Genomic DNA, 23,016 nt, shown 5'->3' with positions numbered 1-23,016 from the left:
AGTACTGACCCTCTGACACTGCGGCACTCCCTCAGTACTGACCCTCTTGACAGTGCAGCATTCCCTGTGTACTGACCCTCTGACAGTACAGCACTCCCTCAGTACTGACCGTCTGACAGTGCAGCGCTCCCTCAGTACTGACCCTGACAGTACAGCACTCCCTCAGTACTGACCCTCTGACACTGCGGCACTCCCTCAGTACTGACCCTCTGACAGTGCGGCACTCCCTCAGTACTGAGCCTCTGACAGTACAGCACTCCCTCAGTTCTGACCCTCTGACAGTGCGGCACTCCCTCAGTACTGACCCTCTGACAGTGCGGCACTCCCTCAGTACTGAGCCTCTGACAGTACAGCACTCCCTCAGTACTGACCCTCTGACAGTGTAGCACTCCCTCAGTACTGACCCTCTGACAGTGCAGCACTCCTTCAGTACTGACCTTCTGACAGTGCAGCACTCCCTCAGTACTGACCCTCTGACAATGCAGCACTCCCTCAGTACTGACCCTCTGACAGTGCAGCACTCCCTCAGTACTGACCCTCTGACAGTGCAGTACTCCCTCAGTACTGATCCTCTGACAGTGCAGCACTCCCTCAGTACTGACCTTCTGACAGTGCAGCACTCCCTCAGTACTGACCCTCTGACAGTGCGGCACTCCCTCAGTACTGACCCTCTGACAGTTCAGCACTCTCTCAGTCCTGACTCTCTGGCAGTGCAGCACTCCCTCAGTACTGACCCTCTGACAGAGCGGCACACCCTCAGTACTGACCCTCTGACAGTGCAGCACTCCCATCAGTACTGACCCTCTGACAGTGCGGCACTCCCTCAGTACTGACCCTCTGACAGTGCAGCACTCCCTCAGTACTGACCCTCTGACAGTGCGGCACTCCCTCAGTACTGATCCTCTGACAGCAGCGTGCTCCCTCAACCTGGATTCTGCACTCAAATCTCTCGACTGATAATTACTCATGCAGAGAGAGCAATGCAGGGTCCACTAGTGAAATACTCACGTTCACCCTCTTACCACTTGACTACTGACTAGTCAGATTTCACTGAACGGTGGAACAAGCTGAAGGGATTAAATAGTTTACTCTCATTCCATTCCCCCACAGCAACATCCCTGAGTTATTCCCATTCCAATATCCCCGCAGCAACATCTCTGAGTTATTCCCATTCCAATATCCCCGCAGCAACATCCCTGAGTTACTCCCATTCCAATATCCCCGCAGCAACATCCCTGAGTTATTCCCATTCCAATATCCCCGCAGCAACATCCCTGAGTTACTCCCATTCCAATCTCCCCACAGCAACATCCCTGAGTTATTCCCATTCCAATATCCCCGCAGCAACATCCCTGAGTTACTCCCATTCCAATATCCCTGCAGCAACATCCCTGAGTTACTCCCATTCCTCTATCCCGCAGCAACATCCCTGAGTTACTCCCATTCCAATATCCCCACAGCAACATCCGAGTTATTCCCATTCCTCTATCCCCGCAGCAACATCCCTGAGTTACTCCCATTCCAATATCCCCACAGCAACATCCCTGAGTTACTCCCATTCCAATATCCCCGCAGCAACATCCCTGAGTTATTCCCATTCCAATATCCCCGCAGCAACATCCCTGAGTTATTCCCATTCCAATATCCCCGCAGCAACATCCCTGAGTTATTCCCATTCCAATATCCCCACAGCAACATCCCTGAGTTACTCCCATTCCAATATCCCCGGAGCAACATCCCTGAGTTATTCCGATTCCAATATCCCCACAGCAACATCCCTGAGTTATTCCCATTCCAATATCCCCACAGCAACATCCCTGAGTTACTCCCATTCCAATATCCCCACAGCAACATCCCTGTGTTACTCCCATTCCAATATCCCCGCAGCAACATCCCTGAGTTACTCCCATTCCAATATCCCCACAGCAACATCCCTGAGTTATTCCCATTCCAATATCCCCGCAGCAACATCCCTGAGTTACTCCCATTCCAATATCCCCGCAGCATCATCCCTGAGTTATTCCCATTCCAATATCCCCACAGCAAGATCCCTGAGTTACTCCCATTCCAATATCCCTGCAGCATCATCCCGGAGTTATTCAGGAGGAACAGGGGGAGGGGGAGAAAGAGGTGTGGGGGGAGGGAGAGCGGTTTGTCGATGGCAGTGGAGCTACAAGAGGCTCAGTGCCCTTCGGTTGAAATCAGCCAAGGCTCCTGACCACTTTCTCCTGCCCCCCCCCCCCCCCCCCCCCCCCGACTTTGTTCACTGAGTGAGAACAGGACTGGGCCTGGCAATTAATCCCTCTGAAGTTGAACGGTCAATGTTTAGACTTGTGTGAAGATTGGACTATCGGGACCCTTGGGACCGGAGCTGCCACAGGCACAAGCACCAAGGGAGGATGTGGGAGACAGTCCAAATCCGGTGACCTCTACCACCTAGAAGGGCGAGGGCAGCAGATCCATGTGAACAGCACCACCTGCAAGTTCCCCTCCAGACCTCACACCATCCTGACATAGAAATATCTCTGCATTCCTTCACTGACGTGGGTGAGAATCCTGCAACCCTCCCTAACAGCACTGTGGGTGTACGTACACCTCATGGTTTGCAGAGGTTGAAGACGGAGTCTCACCACCACCTTCTCAAGGGCAATTAGGAATGGGTAATAAATGCTGGCCTAGCCGCCGCCGCCCAGATCCTTGAACGGATAAATATCGAATACTCGATGAAGCTGCGTGTGCAATCGGGGTAGGAGCAACACCATTAGGAAATCAAGAAGCTTCATCAAAGCCAGCAAACCCCAGTGTGGGTGGGGTGTGGGGGCATGGCCAAAGTGACTTGACTTAGCACAAGATTTGCTGAATGTCCTTTACCTGGAGCAGGATCAGCTCATGAGAAAGTGGTCAGTTTTCGCCCTGAACTGTACAAGAAGTGAACAGGTGCCGGAATGTGGCGACTAGGGGCTTTTCACAGTAACATCATTGAAGCCTACTTGTGACAATAAGCGATTATTATTATTATTATTATTATTATTATTATGTGAAGACTGAGTCACCAATGCAAAATCATCTTATGCCATCCTAAACAGACCCACGGTTGTAAGGTTGCTCATACACACCTCATCACCAACACAGTATTGCCCAGCCGTCTGCTGCAGGAGACTCTCCAGAGCTGGAAAACAGGCAGACATTAGCAGAGCGGATAGAGCCGCACGGGCCCATGTTTATAATGCCCCTTACGTAGTCGTACGGTGTTACAAGAGCAATTATGAATTTGACACCCTGATGAATGTTGAAATTGATATATATTATATTTCAGATTTGTGGCAGTAGCGTATTAAAAACCCTGGTTTAAAATACATACAGGCAGTATGTCTGCTAAAACTGTAATTAAGGTGCTGTAAAAGAGTGAGGTAATCATTCAACCACTCACTTGGTTACAGATAAAGGGCGAATGGAATATTGGATTATTCCCTGGAGTGTAGATAATCTATTACGACATGTTTAGTCCTAGCTAAGCAGGTCAGTGGGATACAGATGATGTAATTAATGGGAGGTAGGGAAGGCTAGGGAGGAATTTCCAGTGCGTAGGATCCCAAGGCATGGCTGCCAATGATGGAACGATGGAAATCAGATATGTGAAACAGGACCGAGTGGGAGGAGTAAAAGAGATTTTGGAGTGGTGTCGGGGAGGTTACAGGGAATAGGGAGGCACAAGCCCAAGGAGGGAACTAAGGGAGAGAGTTTAAGAATTTCCAGACTAGGGCCTGGGTAGTTCAGCAAGCACAGGTGATGGGTGAACAGGGCATGATGCATATTAGGACAGAGGAAGTAGAGTTTTGGATGAGTTCCCATTGACAGAGGGTTCAAGATGAGAAGCCAGCAGGAGGTCATTGGAATATTCAAGGTTGGAGGTATCAAGGCATTGACCAGGTTTCAGGAGAGTATGGGCTGAAGCAGTTTTGGAGTTGGGTGATGTTAGAGGTGGAATGATGCTGGACGGGTTAGAAATGTGCACAGCACCTGTATGCTGAGCCTATGGGGTCGCCAGTCAGATCTCACCTTGGAAGCCACTGATAATGAAATATTGAGCCCACTGAAGCTTCTCGTCTCCTAACTTCTGCAACACATGTAGGTTCTGAAAGAAAAACAGAGAGAGCGAGTAAGCTGCAGGCACCAAGTACCAATGGTGAAATCCAACAAACCTCCTCCCGAGTGACCTGACCAGACCAAACATCTCAGAGCTTTATCAAATCTGCCCACGTAACCGCACAGAGGAACCTGCCGTCCTGCATACGATTGAGAGCACAAGGTATTCACCAGAAACGGGAACGAGTGACTGGTCAAGGCGAAGCCCTAAATCAACACGAGACCCCAAAAATTGGATTCTGCAACCAAAGGTCATACCTGTAGAGGCTGAATGCCGGATGTGATGTGGTCGGAAATCATCCGGACTTGGGCACGTTTCTTGCTATCCTCGGGGAGCAGTCGTGGTCCAGGCCTGGTCTCATCCAGATACTGGATTATCGCCAGCTAGCATCAGGAGGGAAAGTTACTGCTCAAACCAAATAACAGTAATGAAAACTACAAACTGATAAACGTTCCCTAATTCTATAAATAAAGATACTTGGGAATATTAGAATCCCAGAACAGACTCCAATAGGGGCTAGGAAACTGGAGTGAACCCCATTTGTAAGACTGCGTGGGAAGAATACTTTGTTCCAGGACCGATTGCACCAGGAAATAAGGATTTGGTATTTAATTTTGTTTTTGTTATGAATACAACATTAAACTCTTTAATTTTACAACCGGAAAGAAGACCCCTTGAACACTACTACTCAATTTCATTGACAGACTGTGGGCATCCCTGCTTAGGCCAGCATTTATTGCCCATCCCTATTGGCCCTTCAGAAGGTGGTGGTGAGCTGCCTTTTTTTTCCAATTAAGGGCAATTTAGCGTGGCCATTCCACCTACCCTGCACATCTTTGGGTTGTGGGGGTGAGGCCCACACAGACACGGGGAGAATGTGCAAACTCCACACGGACAGTGACCCAGGGCCGGGATTCGAACCCGGGTCCTCAGCGCCGCCGTCCCAGTGCTAACCACTGCGCCATATTGCGCCCATGTGAGCTGCCTTCTTGAATCGCTGCAGTCCACATGGTGTAGGTACACCCACAGTGCTGTTAGGGAGGGAGTTCCAGGATTTTGCCCCAGCGACAGTGAAGGAACGGCGATATGTTTCCAAGTCAGGGTGTTGAGTGACTTGGAGGGTTCCCCCAGGTGGTGGGGTTCCCGGGTATCTGCTGCTCTTGTCCTTCTAGACGGTAGAGGTTGTGGGTTTGGCAGGTGCTGTCGAAGGAGCCTTGGTGAGTTACTGCAGTGCATCCTGTAGATTGCAAAAATTGTGGGTCGCAAATGTCAGCCGGCGTGGGTCGCGAAGGTTGGCCGGCGTGGGTCGCGAAGGTCGACCGTCGAGGGTCTCGAAAGTGGATCTCAAGAAAAAAAGTTTGAAAAACACTGTTGTAGGAGGCACACATGGCTGCCTCTGTTCATTGTTGGAGGAATGGGTAGAAATCAAGCGGATTGCTTTGTCCTGGATGGTGTCGAGCTTCTTGAGTGTTCTTGAAGGAGCCAAGAGCACCAGAGGCCAAGATCATCCGAATCCACCTCCACTGAGCTGGCCATGTGCTTAGGATGTCAAAGCAAATCACCTTAGCCCAGCTCAAGGAAGGCTCCTGAACCAGGACAAAGGAAGCGCTTCAAGGACACCCTGAAGGCTTATTCAAGAACTGCAACATAGACGTCAACGTCTGGGAGATCCTTGTTCAGAAAAGACCTACTTGGAGGAACTTTCTGATCAAAGGGACACAATTCCTCGAGAACACCCGATGGCAAAAGAAGGCCCGGAAAAGGAACTTGGAAAAGGAATATCAGCGATCTAGAGTCCAAGGACTGATCCCACCCCACTGGAAACACTTGCCCAGTGTGTGATTGAAGGTGCAGCTATAGGATTAGGCTCATCAGCCACACTCACAGACCCATGACCAGTTAGCAAGTGACCGCCGAAGAAGACAAGTTGTAAAGAGTTGAGGGCCCAGCACTGATTCCTATGGCACACCACTGGTAAATTCTTCCGAACGAGAAAATTACTTATTTATGCCTACTCTCTAGTTTCCTGTTAGCTAGCCAATCTTCTATCCATGTCAAGATGTTGTCCCTACACCGTGAGCTTTTACTTTTCCACAATAACCTTTGACATGGCACTTTATTAAATGCCTTCTGAAATTCTATGTACAGTACATCCACTGGTTGCGAGCAGCATAATCAAACACCCCTTCCACCCGGCTTCCAACTTCTTCCATCGGGCAGGAGATACAGAAGTCTGAGAACACGCACGAACAGACTCAAAAACAGCTTCTTCCCCGCTGTCACCAGACTCCTAAATGACCCTCTTATGGGCTGATTTCATTAACACTACACCCTGTATGCTTCATACGATGCCAGTGCTTATGTAGTGACATTGTATATGTTGTGTTGCCCTATTATGTATTTTCTTTTATTTCCTTTTCTTCTCATGTACTTAATGATCTGTTGAGCTGCTCGCAGAAAAATACTTTTCACTGTACCTCGGTACGCGTGACAATAAACAAATCCAATCCAATCCATGTTACTTCTTCAAAAATGTGAATAGATTTGTTAAACCTAATTTCCCTTTTAAAAAAACCATGAAGCTTTTTTCGAAAAGGGACCATGGGTTGAATGGTCTCTTGTGCTGTAAGAAGATTCTATGATTCTAACATGATCAAATTTACTGCATTTTGTGGAATCTTGCAAAATGGTTAATATTTGTCTATAAAACAAAATTCACTGTACCTAAGCCGATTGAGGGAGGTTGAGACCCCCAATCTATAGTCAGTTATGTGCTGCCAATGATTGCTTTAAACTTGGATTCAGCACGGTAGCATTGTGGATAGCACAATTGTTACACAGCACCAGGGTCCCAGGTTCGATTCCGGCTTGGGTCACTGTCTGTGCGGAGTCTGCACGTCCTCCCTGTGTCTGCGTGGGTTTCCTCCGGGTGCTCCGGTTTCCTCCCACAGTCCAAAGATGTGCAGGTTAGGTGGATTGGCCCTGCTAAATTGCCCTTAGTGTCCAAAATTGCCCTTAGAGTTGGGTGGGGTTATGGGGATAGGGTGGAGATGTTGGCCTTGGGTAGGGTGCTCTTTCCAAGAGCAGATGCAGACTCGATGGGCCGAATGGCCTCCTTCTGCACCGTAAATTCTATGAAAAAATATTTGTTGAGTACAAGACCGGCAAAACTCCAAATTGAATATTTACACAGCCAGAAACAGGCCTTGGAATCCTGATCCCGGGTAACAACTGGAAAATGTTAATCAGTAACAGAAAATGAAGTTGTCTCTGCTTCCCCACAAAAACAAAAAACTTACCGACTGCGAGATAGTAATCCCATCAATAGAGAGAGCTGGAACCTGCTTCATGGGATTAAGGGCCTTAAACGAATCAGCATGCTACAGAGAGGAGGAGACAGCAATTAAAATATCATTTAACAAAGATAATCTCACAGTGTTAACACTCCCAGTACACTCCTAATTTGGCAGGATAAGAGCTGGGGCTGGCTGAAGGGGGAGCTGTGTACAGACTGTACTCTCCCCATCCCCTATGTCACCCTCCCTCTCTTCAGGCTCTCTCACTCAGATACCAAAGCTCAGCACAAGATAGTTCAGAAAGGAGAGGGCAGAAGTGGATGTTACACACACTCCTGAAAGTTTGTATAGTTAACCGACATTTTAAAATTATTTATAATAGATATAAAACAAGGCTGTTATAACATGGGTGTCGTAAAGCCACTGGGCCTGATAATACATTCAGAATTTTCTAAAAAAACCAAATGTTGTTTTGAGAGCTGAATTCTTGGTGGATGGCAGTGGGATGGAACTCCAATGGGACAGTATCATGACAGGTAGACGGCAGATCAGGTGGAAAAGGCTGAAAATGTACCTGCTGCCCCCCACCTTGAATCAGATTGACAGGAACCTGGTCATATGCGATTCCTTTGAAAGCAAGAGCTGAGTGTTTGGGGAGAGACAGGAGGAAAATACATTTTAGAAACTCCAAATACAACAAATAAGAAATTACACTTCAATTCCAACCATCACACAACAGCCCCCCCCCCCATAAACCACCACCCCTCACACATACCACCACCCCTCACATATACACCACCACCCCTCACACATACCACCACCCCTCTCACATACCACCACCCCTCACATATACACCACCACCCCTCACACATACCACCACCCCTCTCACATACCACCACCCCTCACATATACACCACCACCCCTCACACTCACACATACCACCACCCCTCACACATACCACCACCCCTCACACTCACACATACCACCACCCCTCACACATACACCACCACCCCTCACACATACCACCACCCCTCACACAGACACCACCACCACTCACACATACAACCCCCCCCCCCCTCACACTCACACACTCTACTGCAATTTCCAAACAGTCTTGTAGTCAGTTTCTCACCAATTCGCACTCTCCATGAGCAAGAACTCCTGAAGTATGTGTACAGCACAGGCTTGGAAAAGAAACAAGACAAAGGTAACAGTTAGAATCAAACCCATCAACACGGAATCTGCACTGGCTCTTGCACAGACACACACACATCCCAGCCCTGCATTGCTCCAATAATTATGCTGCCACTGCTCTCCAGATACTAACTTTAGATGTTGATGCCATGTTCCTGCTGCTCTCGAGTGGCTGGTCATCAACTCTCTCCGCCCTCTTAAAGACACAAATATGATTGTGCAACCAAAATTAGAATGAGGACTGGGGGTGGTGGGGGTTCTGTCATGAGAACCAGCCAATCAACCAGCCCAAAGTCCTTTTCCTCTGCACCTCTGATATTTGTTGGATGACGAGAAATCTTCCACTAGTCACTGATAGATTAAATGTAAGCAATTGAAGACAGGAACAGAAACTTTGGAATGTACAATAATAATAATCTCTATTGTCACAAGTAGGCTTACATTAACACTGTAATGATGTTACTGTGAAAAGCCCCTAGTCACCACATTCCGGCGCCTGTTCGGATACGCAGAGGGAGAATTCAGGATGTCCAATTCACCTAACAGCACGTCTTTCGGAACTTGTGGGAGGAAACTGGAGCACCCGGAGGAAACCCACGCACACACGGGGTGAACGTGTAGACTCCGCACAGACAGTGACCCAAGCCGAAAATCGAACCCGGGACCATGGCACTGTGAAGCAACTGTGCTAACCACTGCTACGTGCCACCCAACCATATCAGATTGTAGTAGAGACCTTGTCAACATAGATTAGACTCATGATTGAATGGATATGGAGTCAGGGGATTAAGATCATGTTCCTGTGAAAGATAAATACCAACAGGTTCTATTTGGACCCAATAGTCTGTTTCCATGCTACACTTTCGAATTGATAACATTTTTAAGGCAGCGCTAGATAGATTCTTGATTAACAAGAGGGCGAAAGGTTTTGGTGATTGGCAGGAATGTGGAGTTGAGTTTACAATCAGATCGGCCTCCATCTTCCTGCATGGTGGAGCAGGCTCGAGGGGCTCAGTGACCTCCTCCTGTTCCTAGTTCAGAAACTCTCCCACTGAAGCCCATCTCTCTGGTTCCCTAGCTGTGCAATGACTTGTGAGCTTCAACAAGACAGCAAAGAGAAAGTTCACTTATGTACTGCGAGCAAACAAACCCCCCTACGTGAGATGTAATAAATGCAAAAAATGGCAATTTCAGTAAAAGAAATAGAATTTAGAAAATTCACAGAATCTGGGGGAATTTTTTTAAATGGAGCCCTATTCAGTCTGTCAGAGACACAGGAACAGGAGGAAACAATTGAGGCACTCACGCTCGGCTCCGTAAATCAATTTGATCATCGCTGACCAGCATCTCAACTTCAATAATCTGACTTTGTGCAGTGTCCCTCAATACACGTACTGAACAATAATCCCCCCCCCCTCCCCCAGCATCCAGTGTCCCTCAATACACTTACTGAACAATAATACCCCCCCCCAGCATCCAGTGTCCCTCAATACACTTACTGAACAATAATCCCCCCCCCCAGCATCCACAGTGTCCCTCAATACACTTACTGAACAATAATCCCCCCCCCCCAGCATCCACAGTGTCCCTCAATACACTTACTGAACAATAATCCCCCCCCCCTCCCCCAGCATCCAGTATCCCTCAATACACTTACTGAACAATAATCCCCCCCCCCCAGCATCCACAGTGTCCCTCAATACACTTACTGAACAATAATCCCCCCCCCCAGCATCCAGTGTCCCTCAATACACTGACTGAACAATAATCCCCCCCCCCCTCCCCCAGCATCCAGTGTCCCTCAATACACTTACTGAACAATAATCCCCCCCCTCCCCCAGCATCCAGTGTCCCTCAATACACTTACTGAACAATAATCCCCCCCCCAGCATCCACAGTGTCGCTCAATACACTTACTGAACAATAATCCCCCCCCCAGCATCCACAGTGTCCCTCAATATACTGACTGAACAATAATCCCCCCCCCAGCATCCACAGTGTCCCTCAACACACTGACTGAACAATAATTCCCCCCCCCCCAGCATCCAGTGTCCCTCAATACACTGACTGAACAATAATCCCCCCCCCCCCAGCATCCAGTGTCCCTCAATACACTTACTGAACAATAATCCCCCCCCTCCCCCAGCATCCAGTGTCCCTCAATACACTTACTGAACAATAATCCCCCCCCAGCATCCACAGTGTCCCTCAATACACTTACTGAACAATAATCCCCCCCCCCTCCCCCAGCATCCAGTGTCCCTCAATACACTTACTTAACAATAATCCCCCCCCCAGCATCCACAGTGTCCCTCAATACACTTACTGAACAATCATCCCCCCCCCCCAGCATCCAGTGTCCCTCAATACACTTACTGAACAATAATCCGCCCCCCCCCCCAGCATCCCTCAATACACTGACTGAACAATAATCCCCCCCCCCTCCCCCAGCATCCAGTGTCCCTCAATACACTTACTTAACAATAATCCCCCCCCCAGCATCCACAGTGTCCCTCAATACACTTACTGAACAATCATCCCCCCCCCCCAGCATCCAGTGTCCCTCAATACACTTACTGAACAATAATCCGCCCCCCCCCCCAGCATCCCTCAATACACTGACTGAACAATAATCCCCCCCCCTCCCCCAGCATCCAGTGTCCCTCAATACACGTACTGAACAATAATCCCCCCCCCTCCCCCAGCATCCAGTGTCCCTCAATACACGTACTGAACAATAATCCCCCCCCCTCCCCCAGCATCCAGTGTCCCTCAATACACGTACTGAACAATAATCCCCCCCCCCCCCCAGCATCCAGTGTCCCTCAATACACTTACTGAACAATAATCCCCCCCCCTCCCCCAGCATCCAGTGTCCCTCAATACACTTACTGAACAATAATCCCCCCCCCGCCAGCATCCACAGTGTCCCTCAATACACTTACTGAACAATACTGCCCCCCCCAGCATACACAGTGTCCCTCAATACACTGACTGAACAATAATCCCCCCCCCAGCATCCACAGTGTCCCTCAATACACTTACTGAACAATAATCCCCCCCCAGCATCCACAGTGTCCCTCAATACACTTACTGAACAATACTGTCTCCCCCCAGCATCCACAGTGTCCCTCAATACACTTACTGAACAATAATCCCCCCCCCTCCCCCAGCATCCAGTGTCCCTCAATACACTTACTGAACAATAATCCCCCCCCCGCCAGCATCCACAGTGTCCCTCAATACACTTACTGAACAATACTGCCCCCCCCCAGCATCCACAGTGTCCCTCAATACACTTACTGAACAATAATCCCCCCCCAGCATCCACAGTGTCCCTGAATACACTTACTGAACAATAATCCCCCCCCCCCCGCAGCATCCAGTGTCCCTGAATACACTTACTGAACAATACTGCCCCCCCCAGCATCCACAGTGTCCCTCAATACACTTACTGAACAATAATCCCCCCCCCCCAGCATCCAGTGTCCCTTAGTACACTTACTGAACAATAATCCCCCCCCCAGCATCCACAGTGTCCCTCAATACACTTACTGAACAATAATCCCCCCCCCCAGCATCCACAGTGTCCCTCAATACACTTACTGAACAATACTGCCCCCCCCAGCATCCACAGTGTCCCTCAATACACTTACTGAACAATAATCCCCCCCAGCATCCACAGTGTCCCTCAATATACTGACTGAACAATAATCCCCCTCCCAGCATCCAGTGTCCCTGAATACACTTACTGAACAATACTGTCTCCCCCCAGCATCCACAGTGTCCCTCAATACACTTACTGAACAATAATCCCCCCCCCCCCCCCCCCGCAGCATCCAGTGTCCCTGAATACACTTACTGAACAATAATCCCCCCCCCCCCAGCATCCAGTGTCCCTCAATACACTTACTGAACAATAATCCCCCACCCCCCCAGCATCCAGTGTCCCTCACTACACTTACTGAACAATAATCCCCCCCCAGCATCCATAGTGTCCCTCAATACACTTACTGAGCAATACTGCCCCCCCACCAGCACCCAGTGTCCCTCAATACACTTACTGAACAATACTGCCCCCCCCAAGCATCCACAGTGTCCCTCAATACACTTACTGAACAATACTGCCCCCCCCCAGCATCCACAGTGTCCCTCAATACACTTACTGAACAATAATCCCCCCCCCCGAGCATCCAGTGTCCCTCAATACACTTACTGAACAATACTGCCCCCCCCACCAGCATCCACAGTGTCCCTCAATACACTTACTGAACAATAATCCCCGCCCCCCCAGCATCCAGTGTCCCTCAATACACTTACTGAACAATAATCCCCGCCCCCCCAGCATCCAGTGTCCCTCAATACACTTACTGAACAATAATCCCCCCCCCCCCCGAGCATCCAGTGTCCCTCAATACACTTACTGAACAATAACCTCCCCCCCCCAGCATCCACAGTGTCCCTCAATACACTTACTGAACAATAATCCCCGCCCCCCCAGCATCCAGTGTCCCTCAATACACTTACTGAACAACAATCCCCCCCCCCCCACCAGCATCCAGTGTCCCTCAATACACTTACTGAACAATAATCCCCCCCCAGCATCCACAGTGTCCCTCAATACACTTACTGAACAATAATCCCCCCCCCCCCGCAGCATCCAGTGTCCCTGAATACACTTACTGAACAATACTGCCCCTCCCAGCATCCAGTGTCCCTCAATACACTTACTAAACAATAACCTCCCCCCACCCAGCATCCAGTGTCCCTCAATACACTTACTGAACAATAATCCCCGCCCCCACCAGCATCCACAGTGTCCCTCAATACACTTACTGAACAGTAATCCCCCCCCAGCATCCATAGTGTCCCTCAATACACTTACTGAACAATACTGCCCCCCCACCAGCATCCAGTGTCCCTCAATACACTTACTGAACAATAATCCCCCCCCCAGCATCCAGTGTCCCTCAATACACTTACTGAACAATACTGCCCCCCCCCACAGCATCCACATTGTCCCTCAATACACTTACTGAACAATAATCCCCCCCCCAGCATCCACAGTGTCCCTCAATACACTTACTGAACAACAATCCCCCCCCCCACCAGCATCCAGTGTCCCTCAATACACTTACTGAACAATACTGCTGCCCCCCCCAGCATCCACAGTGTCCCTCAATGCACGTACTGAACAATAATCCCTCCCCCCCAGCATCCAGTGTCCCTGAATACACTTACTGAACAATAATGCCCCCCCCCCAGCATCCAGTGTCCCTCAATACACTTACTGAACAATAACCTCCCCCCCCCAGCATCCACAGTGTCCCTCAATACACTTACTGAACAATAACCCCCCCCCCCAGCATCCAGTGTCCCTCACTACACTTACTGAACAATAATCCCCCCCCAGCATCCACAGTGTCCCTCAATACACTTACTGAACAATAATCCCCCTGCCCCAGCATCCACAGTGTCCCTCAATACACTTACTGAACAATAATCCCCCCCCCAGCATCCACAGTGTCCTCAATACACTTTCTGAACAATAATCCCCCTGCCCCAGCATCCACAGTGTCCCTCAATACACTTACTGAACAATAATCCCCCTGCCCCAGCATCCACAGTGTCCCTCAATACACTTACTGAACAATAAACCCTCCCCCCCAGCATCCACAGTGTCCCTCAATACACTGACTGAACAATAATCCCCCCCCCTCCCCCAGCATCCAGTGTCCCTCAATACACGTACTGAACAATAATCCCCCCCCCTCCCCCAGCATCCAGTGTCCCTCAATACACGTACTGAACAATAATCCCCCCCCCCTCCCCCAGCATCCAGTGTCCCTCAATACACTTACTGAACAATAATCCCCCCCCCCCTCCCCCAGCATCCAGTGTCCCTCAATACACTTACTGAACAATAATCCTCCCCCAGCATCCAGTGTCCCTCAATACACGTACTGAACAATAATCCCCCCCCCTCCCCCAGCATCCAGTGTCCCTAAATACACGTACTGAACAATAATCCCCCCCCCTCCCCCAGCATCCAGTGTCCCTCAATACACTTACTGAACAATAATCCCCCCCCCTCCCCCAGCATCCAGTGTCCCTCAATACACTTACTGAACAATAATCCCCCCCCCCCGCCAGCATCCACAGTGTCCCTCAATACACTTACTGAACAATACTGCCCCCCCCCCCCCCAGCATCCACAGTGTCCCTCAATACACTTACTGAACAATAATCCCCCCCCAGCATCCACAGTGTCCCTCAATACACTTACTGAACAATACTGTCTCCCCCCAGCATCCACAGTGTCCCTCAATACACTTACTGAACAATAATCCCCCCCCCCCGCAGCATCCAGTGTCCCTGAATACACTTACTGAACAATACTGCCCCTCCCAGCATCCAGTGTCCCTCAATACACTTACTGAACAATAACCTCCCCCCACCCAGCATCCACAGTGTCCCTCAATACACTTACTGAACAATAATCCCCCCCCCCAGCATCCAGTGTCCCTCAATACACTTACTGAACAATAATCCCCCCCCCAGCATCCACAGTGTCCCTCAATACACTTACTGAACAATAATCCCCCCCCCCAGCATCCACAGTGTCGCTCAATACACATACTGAACAATACTGCCCCCCCCCAGCATCCACAGTGTCCCTCAATACACTTACTGAACAATAATCCCCCCCCAGCATCCACAGTGTCCCTCAATATACTGACTGAACAATAATCCCCCTCCCAGCATCCAGTGTCCCTGAATACACTTACTGAACAATACTGTCTCCCCCCAGCATCCACAGTGTCCCTCAATACACTTACTGAACAATAATCCCCCCCCCCCCCGCAGCATCCAGTGTCCCTCAATACACTTACTGAACAATACTGCCCCTCCCAGCATCCAGTGTCCCTCAATACACTTACTGAACAATAATCCCCCCCCCCAGCATCCAGTGTCCCTCACTACACTTACTGAACAATAATCCCCCCCCAGCATCCACAGTGTCCCTCAATACACTTACTGAACAATAATCCCCCACCCCCCCAGCATCCAGTGTCCCTCACTACACTTACTGAACAATAATCCCCCCCCAGCATCCATAGTGTCCCTCAATACACTTACTGACCAATAATCCCCCCCCAGCATCCATAGTGTCCCTCAATACACTTACTGAGCAATACTGCCCCCCCACCAGCACCCAGTGTCCCTCAATACACTTACTGAACAATACTGCCCCCCCCAAGCATCCACAGTGTCCCTCAATACACTTACTGAACAATACTGCCCGCCCCCAGCATCCACAGTGTCCCTCAATACACTTACTGAACAATAATCCCCCCCCCCCCGAGCATCCAGTGTCCCTCAATACACTTACTGAACAATACTGCCCCCCCCACCAGCATCCACAGTGTCCCTCAATACACTTACTGAACAATAATCCCCGCCCCCCAGCATCCAGTGTCCCTCAATACACTTACTGAACAACAATCCCCCCCCCCCCCCCACCAGCATCCAGTGTCCCTCAATACACTTACTGAACAATACTGCCCCCCCCAAGCATCCACAGTGTCCCTCAATACACTTACTGAACAATACTGCCCGCCCCCAGCATCCACAGTGTCCCTCAATACACTTACTGAACAATAATCCCCCCCCCCCGAGCATCCAGTGTCCCTCAATACACTTACTGAACAATACTGCCCCCCCCACCAGCATCCACAGTGTCCCTCAATACACTTACTGAACAATAATCCCCGCCCCCCAGCATCCAGTGTCCCTCAATACACTTACTGAACAACAATCCCCCCCCCCCCACCAGCATCCAGTGTCCCTCAATACACTTACTGAACAATAATCCCCCCCCAGCATCCACAGTGTCCCTCAATACACTTACTGAACAATAATCCCCCCCCCCCCGCAGCATCCAGTGTCCCTGAATACACTTACTGAACAATACTGCCCCTCCCAGCATCCAGTGTCCCTCAATACACTTACTGAACAATAACCTCCCCCCACCCAGCATCCAGTGTCCCTCAATACACTTACTGAACAATAATCCCCGCCCCCACCAGCATCCACAGTGTCCCTCAATACACTTACTGAACAGTATTCCCCCCCCAGCATCCATAGTGTCCCTCAATACACTTACTGAACAATACTGCCCCCCCCACCAGCATCCAGTGTCCCTCAATACACTTACTGAACAATAATCCCCCCCCCCAGCATCCAGTGTCCCTCAATACACTTACTGAACAATACTGCCCCCCCCCACAGCATCCACATTGTCCCTCAATACACTTACTGAACAATAATCCCCCCCCCCAGCATCCACAGTGTCCCTCAATACACTTACTGAACAACAATCCCCCCCCCCACCAGCATCCAGTGTCCCTCAATACACTTACTGAACAATACTGCTGCCCCCCCCAGCATCCACAGTGTCCCTCAATGCACGTACTGAACAATAATCCCTCCCCCCCAGCATCCAGTGTCCCTGAATACACTTACTGAACAATACTGCCCCCCCCCCCCAGCATCCAGTGTCCCTCAATACACTTACTGAACAATAACCTCCCCCCCCCCAGCATCCACAGTGTCCCTCAATACACTTACTGAACAATAACCCCCCCCCCCCCCAGCATCCAGTGTCCCTCACTACACTTACTGAACAATAATCCCCCCCCAGCATCCACAGTGTCCCTCAATACACTTACTGAACAATAATCCCCCCCCCCAGCATCCACAGTGTCCCTCAATACACTTACTGAACAATAATCCCCCCCCCCCAGCATCCAGTATCCCTCACTACACTTACTGAACAATAATCCCCCCCAGCATCCACAGTGTCCCTCAATACACTTACTGAACAATAATCCCCCTGCCCCAGCATCCACAGTGTCCCTCAATACACTTACTGAACAATAATCCCCCCCCCAGCATCCACAGTGTCCCTCAATACACTTACTGAACAATAATCCCCCTGCCCCAGCATCCACAGTGTCCCTCAATACACTTACTGAACAATAATCCCCCCCCCAGCATCCACAGTGTCCCTCAATACACTTACTGAACAATAAACCCTCCCCCCCAGCATCCACAGTGTCCCTCAATACACTGACTGAACAATAATCCCCCCCCTCCCCCAGCATCCAGTGTCCCTCAATACACGTACTGAACAATAATCCCCCCCCTCCCCCAGCATCCAGTGTCCCTCAATACACGTACTGAACAATAATCCCCCCCCCTCCCCCAGCATCCAGTGTCCCTCAATACACTTACTGAACAATAATCCCCCCCCCTCCCCCAGCATCCAGTGTCCCTCAATACACTTACTGAACAATAATCCCCCCCCCCCGCCAGCATCCACAGTGTCCCTCAATACACTTACTGAACAATAATCCCCCCCCCAGCATCCACAGTGTCCCTCAATACACTTACTGAACAATACTGTCTCCCCCCAGCATCCACAGTGTCCCTCAATACACTTACTGAACAATAATCCCCCCCCCCCCCGCAGCATCCAGTGTCCCTGAATACACTTACTGAACAATACTGCCCCTCCCAGCATCCAGTGTCCCTCAATACACTTACTGAACAATAACCTCCCCCCACCCAGCATCCACAGTGTCCCTCAATACACTTACTGAACAATAATCCCCCCCCCCAGCATCCAGTGTCCCTCAATACACTTACTGAACAATAATCCCCCCCCCCAGCATCCACAGTGTCCCTCAATACACTTACTGAACAATAATCCCCCCCCCCAGCATCCACAGTGTCCCTCAATACACTTACTGAACAATAATCCCCCCCAGCATCCACAGTGTCCCTCAATACACTTACTGAACAATAATCCCCCCCAGCATCCACAGTGTCCCTCAATACACTTACTGAACAATAATCCCCCCCCCCAGCATCCACAGTGTCCCTCAATACACTTACTGAACAATAATCCCCCCCCCCAGCATCCACAGTGTCCCTCAATACACTTACTGAACAATAATCCCCCCCAGCATCCACAGTGTCCCTCAATACACTTACTGAACAATAATCCCCCCCAGCATCCACAGTGTCCCTCAATACACTTACTGAACAATAATCCCCCCACCAGCATCCACAGTGTCCCTCAATACACTTACTGAACAATAATCCCCCCCCCCCCCCGAGCATCCAGTGTCCCTCAATACACTTACTGAACAATACTGCCCCCCCCCACCAGCATCCACAGTGTCCCTCAATACACTTACTGAACAATAATCCCCGTCCCCACCAGCATCCACAGTGTCCCTCAATACACTTACTGAACAATACTGCCCGCCCCCAGCATCCACAGTGTCCCTCAATACACTGACTGAACAATAATCCCCCCCCCCGAGCATCCAGTGTCCCTGAATACACTTACTGAACAATACTGCCCCTCCCAGCATCCAGTGTCCCTCAATACACTTACTGAACAATAACCTCCCCCCACCCAGCATCCAGTGTCCCTCAATACACTTACTGAACAATAATCCCCGCCCCCCCCAGCATCCACAGTGTCCCTCAATACACTTACTGAACAATAATCCCCGCCCCCAGCATCCAGTGTCCCTCAATACACTTACTGAACAATAACCCCCCCCCCAGCATCCACAGTGTCCCTCAATACACTTACTGAACAATAATCCCCCCCCCCAGCATCCAGTGTCCCTCAATACACTTACTGAACAATAACCCCCCCCCCAGCATCCAGTGTCCCTCAATACACTGACTGAACAATGCTGCCCCCCCCCAGCATCCATAGTGTCCCTCAATACACTTACTGAACAATACTGCACCCCCCCCCCAGCATCCACAGTGTCCCTCAATACAATTACTGAACAATACTGCCCCACCCCCAGCATCCATAGTATCCCTCAATACACTTACTGAACAATACTGCACCCCCCCCCCCCCCAGCATCCACAGTGTCCCTCAATACACTTACTGAACAATACTGCACCCCCCCCCCCAGCATCCACAGTGTCCCTCAATACACTTACTGAACAATAATCCCCGCCCCCCCAGCATCCAGTGTCCCTCAATACACTTACTGAACAATAATCCCCCCCCAGCATCCACAGTGTCCCTCAATACACTTACTGAACAATAATCCCCCCCCCCCAGCATCCAGTGTCCCTCAATACACTTACTGAACAATAATCCCCCCCCAGCATCCACAGTGTCCCTCAATACACTTACTGAACAACAATCCCCCCCCCCACCAGCATCCAGTGTCCCTCAATACACTTACTGAACAATAATCCCCCCCCAGCATCCACAGTGTCCCTCAATACACTTACTGAACAATAATCCCCCCCCCGCAGCATCCAGTGTCCCTGAATACACTTACTGAACAATACTGCCCCTCCCAGCATCCAGTGTCCCTCAATACACTTACTGAACAATAATCCCCGCCCCCACCAGCATCCACAGTGTCCCTCAATACACTTACTGAACAGTAATCCCCCCCCAGCATCCATAGTGTCCCTCAATACACTTACTGAACAATACTGCCCCCCCACCAGCATCCAGTGTCCCTCAATACACTTACTGAACAATACTGCCCCCCCCCCACAGCATCCACATTGTCCCTCAATACACTTACTGAACAATAATCCCCCCCCCAGCATCCACAGTGTCCCTCAATACACTTACTGAACAACAATCCCCCCCCCCCACCAGCATCCAGTGTCCCTCAATACACTTACTGAACAATACTGCTGCCCCCCCCAGCATCCACAGTGTCCCTCAATGCACGTACTGAACAATAATCCCTCCCCCCCAGCATCCAGTGTCCCTGAATACACTTACTGAACAATACTGCCCCCCCCCCAGCATCCAGTGTCCCTCAATACACTTACTGAACAATAACCTCCCCCCCCCAGCATCCACAGTGTCCCTCAATACACTTACTGAACAATAACCCCCCCCCCCAGCATCCAGTGTCCCTCACTACACTTACTGAACAATATACCCCCCCCAGCATCCACAGTGTCCCTCAATACACTTACTGAACAATAATCCCCCCCCCCCCCAGCATCCAGTGTCCCTCACGACACTTACTGAACAATAATCCCCCCCCAGCATCCACAGTGTCCCTCAATACACTTACTGAACAATAATCCCCCTGCCCCAGCATCCACAGTGTCCCTCAATACACTTACTGAACAATAATCCCCCCCCAGCATCCACAGTGTCCCTCAATACACTTACTGAACAATAACCGCCCCCCCCCCAGCATCCAGTGTCCCTCACTACACTTACTGAACAATAATCCCCCCCCAGCATCCACAGTGTCCCTCAATACACTTACTGAACAATAACCCCCCCCCCCCCAGCATCCAGTGTCCCTCACTACACTTACTGAACAATATACCCCCCCCAGCATCCACAGTGTCCCTCAATACACTTACTGAACAATAATCCCCCCCCCCCCAGCATCCAGTGTCCCTCACTACACTTACTGAACAATAATCCCCCCCCAGCATCCACAGTGTCCCTCAATACACTTACTGAACAATAATCCCCCTGCCCCAGCATCCACAGTGTCCCTCAATACACTTACTGAACAATAATCCCCCCCCAGCATCCACAGTGTCCCTCAATACACTTACTGAACAATAATCCCCCTGCCCCAGCATCCACAGTGTCCCTCAATACACTTACTGAACAATAAACCCTCCCCCCCAGCATCCACAGTGTCCCTCAATACACTGACTGAACAATAATCCCCCCCCCCCCCCCCGCAGCATCCAGTGTCCCTGAATACACTTACTGAACAATACTGCCCCTCCCAGCATCCAGTGTCCCTCAATACACTTACTGAACAATAACCTCCCCCCACCCAGCATCCACAGTGTCCCTCAATATACTTACTGAACAATAATCCCCCCCCCCCAGCATCCAGTGTCCCTCAATACACTTACTGAACAATAATCCCCCCCCCCAGCATCCACAGTGTCCCTCAATACACTTACTGAACAATAATCCCCCCCCCCCCCAGCATCCACAGTGTCCCTCAATACACTTACTGAACAATACTGCCCCCCCCCAGCATCCACAGTGTCCCTCAATACACTTACTGAACAATAATCCCCCCCCCAGTATCCACAGTGTCCCTCAATATACTGACTGAACAATAATCCCCCTCCCAGCATCCAGTGTCCCTGAATACACTTACTGAACAATACTGTCTCCCCCCAGCATCCACAGTGTCCCTCAATACACTTACTGAACAATAATCCCCCCCCCCCGCAGCATCCAGTGTCCCTGAATACACTTACTGAACAATACTGCCCCTCCCAGCATCCAGTGTCCCTCAATACACTTACTGAACAATAATCCCCCCCCCCCAGCATCCAGGGTCCCTCACTACACTTACTGAACAATAATCCCCCCCCCAGCATCCACAGTGTCCCTCAATACACTTACTGAACAATAATCCCCCACCCCCCCAGCATCCAGTGTCCCTCACTACACTTACTGAACAATAATCCCCCTCCAGCATCCATAGTGTCCCTCAATACACTTACTGACCAATAATCCCCCCCCAGCATCCATAGTGTCCCTCAATACACTTACTGAGCAATACTGCCCCCCCACCAGCACCCAGTGTCCCTCAATACACTTACTGAACAATACTGCCCCCCCCCAAGCATCCACAGTGTCCCTCAATACACTTACTGAACAATACTGCCCGCCCCCAGCATCCACAGTGTCCCTCAATACACTTACTGAACAATAATCCCCCCCCCCCCCGAGCATCCAGTGTCCCTCAATACACTTACTGAACAATACTGCCCACCCCACCAGCATCCACAGTGTCCCTCAATACACTTACTGAACAATAATCCCCGCCCCCCAGCATCCAGTGTCCCTCAATACACTTACTGAACAACAATCCCCCCCCCCCCACCAGCATCCAGTGTCCCTCAATACACTTACTGAACAATAATCCCCCCCCAGCATCCACAGTGTCCCTCAATACACTTATTGAACAATAATCCCCCCCCCCCCCACGCAGCATCCAGTGTCCCTGAATACACTTACTGAACAATACTGCCCCTCCCAGCATCCAGTGTCCCTCAATACACTTACTGAACAATAACCTCCCCCCACCCAGCATCCAGTGTCCCTCAACACACTTACTGAACAATAATCCCCGCCCCCACCAGCATCCACAGTGTCCCTCAATACACTTACTGAACAGTAATCCCCCCCCAGCATCCATAGTGTCCCTCAATACACTTACTGAACAATACTGCCCCCCCCACCAGCATCCAGTGTCCCTCAATACACTTACTGAACAATAATCCCCCCCCCCAGCATCCAGTGTCCCTC

The 23,016-nt window shown here is 50.3% G+C and overlaps 1 protein-coding gene across 5 annotated transcripts in view; it reads right to left on the bottom strand.

Annotated features, from left to right (window-relative positions):
• The window catches only part of gstz1 (glutathione S-transferase zeta 1), a 138,921-nt gene that overhangs the window by 7,376 nt on the left and 108,529 nt on the right, over window positions 1-23,016 (bottom strand). For 2 of the 5 annotated variants that reach the window (XM_072494316.1, XM_072494307.1), the window contains 6 exons: window positions 8,576-8,627; window positions 8,018-8,085; window positions 7,447-7,527; window positions 4,405-4,530; window positions 4,060-4,135; window positions 3,117-3,169 (listed from right to left, as the gene is read on the bottom strand). In XM_072494316.1, coding sequence (XP_072350417.1) covers window positions 3,117-3,169; window positions 4,060-4,135; window positions 4,405-4,530; window positions 7,447-7,527; window positions 8,018-8,085; window positions 8,576-8,627 — 456 coding nt within the window. Of the gene's footprint in view, window positions 1-3,116; window positions 3,170-4,059; window positions 4,136-4,404; window positions 4,531-7,446; window positions 7,528-8,017; window positions 8,086-8,575; window positions 8,628-8,770; window positions 8,864-23,016 lie in introns of those variants that run through there. The other 3 variants (XM_072494302.1, XM_072494328.1, XM_072494323.1) reach the window with 3 other exon arrangements.

Source organism: Scyliorhinus torazame, chromosome 2, assembly GCF_047496885.1.
Source record: "Scyliorhinus torazame isolate Kashiwa2021f chromosome 2, sScyTor2.1, whole genome shotgun sequence".
NCBI lineage: Eukaryota > Metazoa > Chordata > Chondrichthyes > Carcharhiniformes > Scyliorhinidae > Scyliorhinus > Scyliorhinus torazame.
The sequence above is the reverse complement of the archived record's forward strand: the minus strand, read 5'-3'. Positions and strand labels throughout refer to the sequence as shown.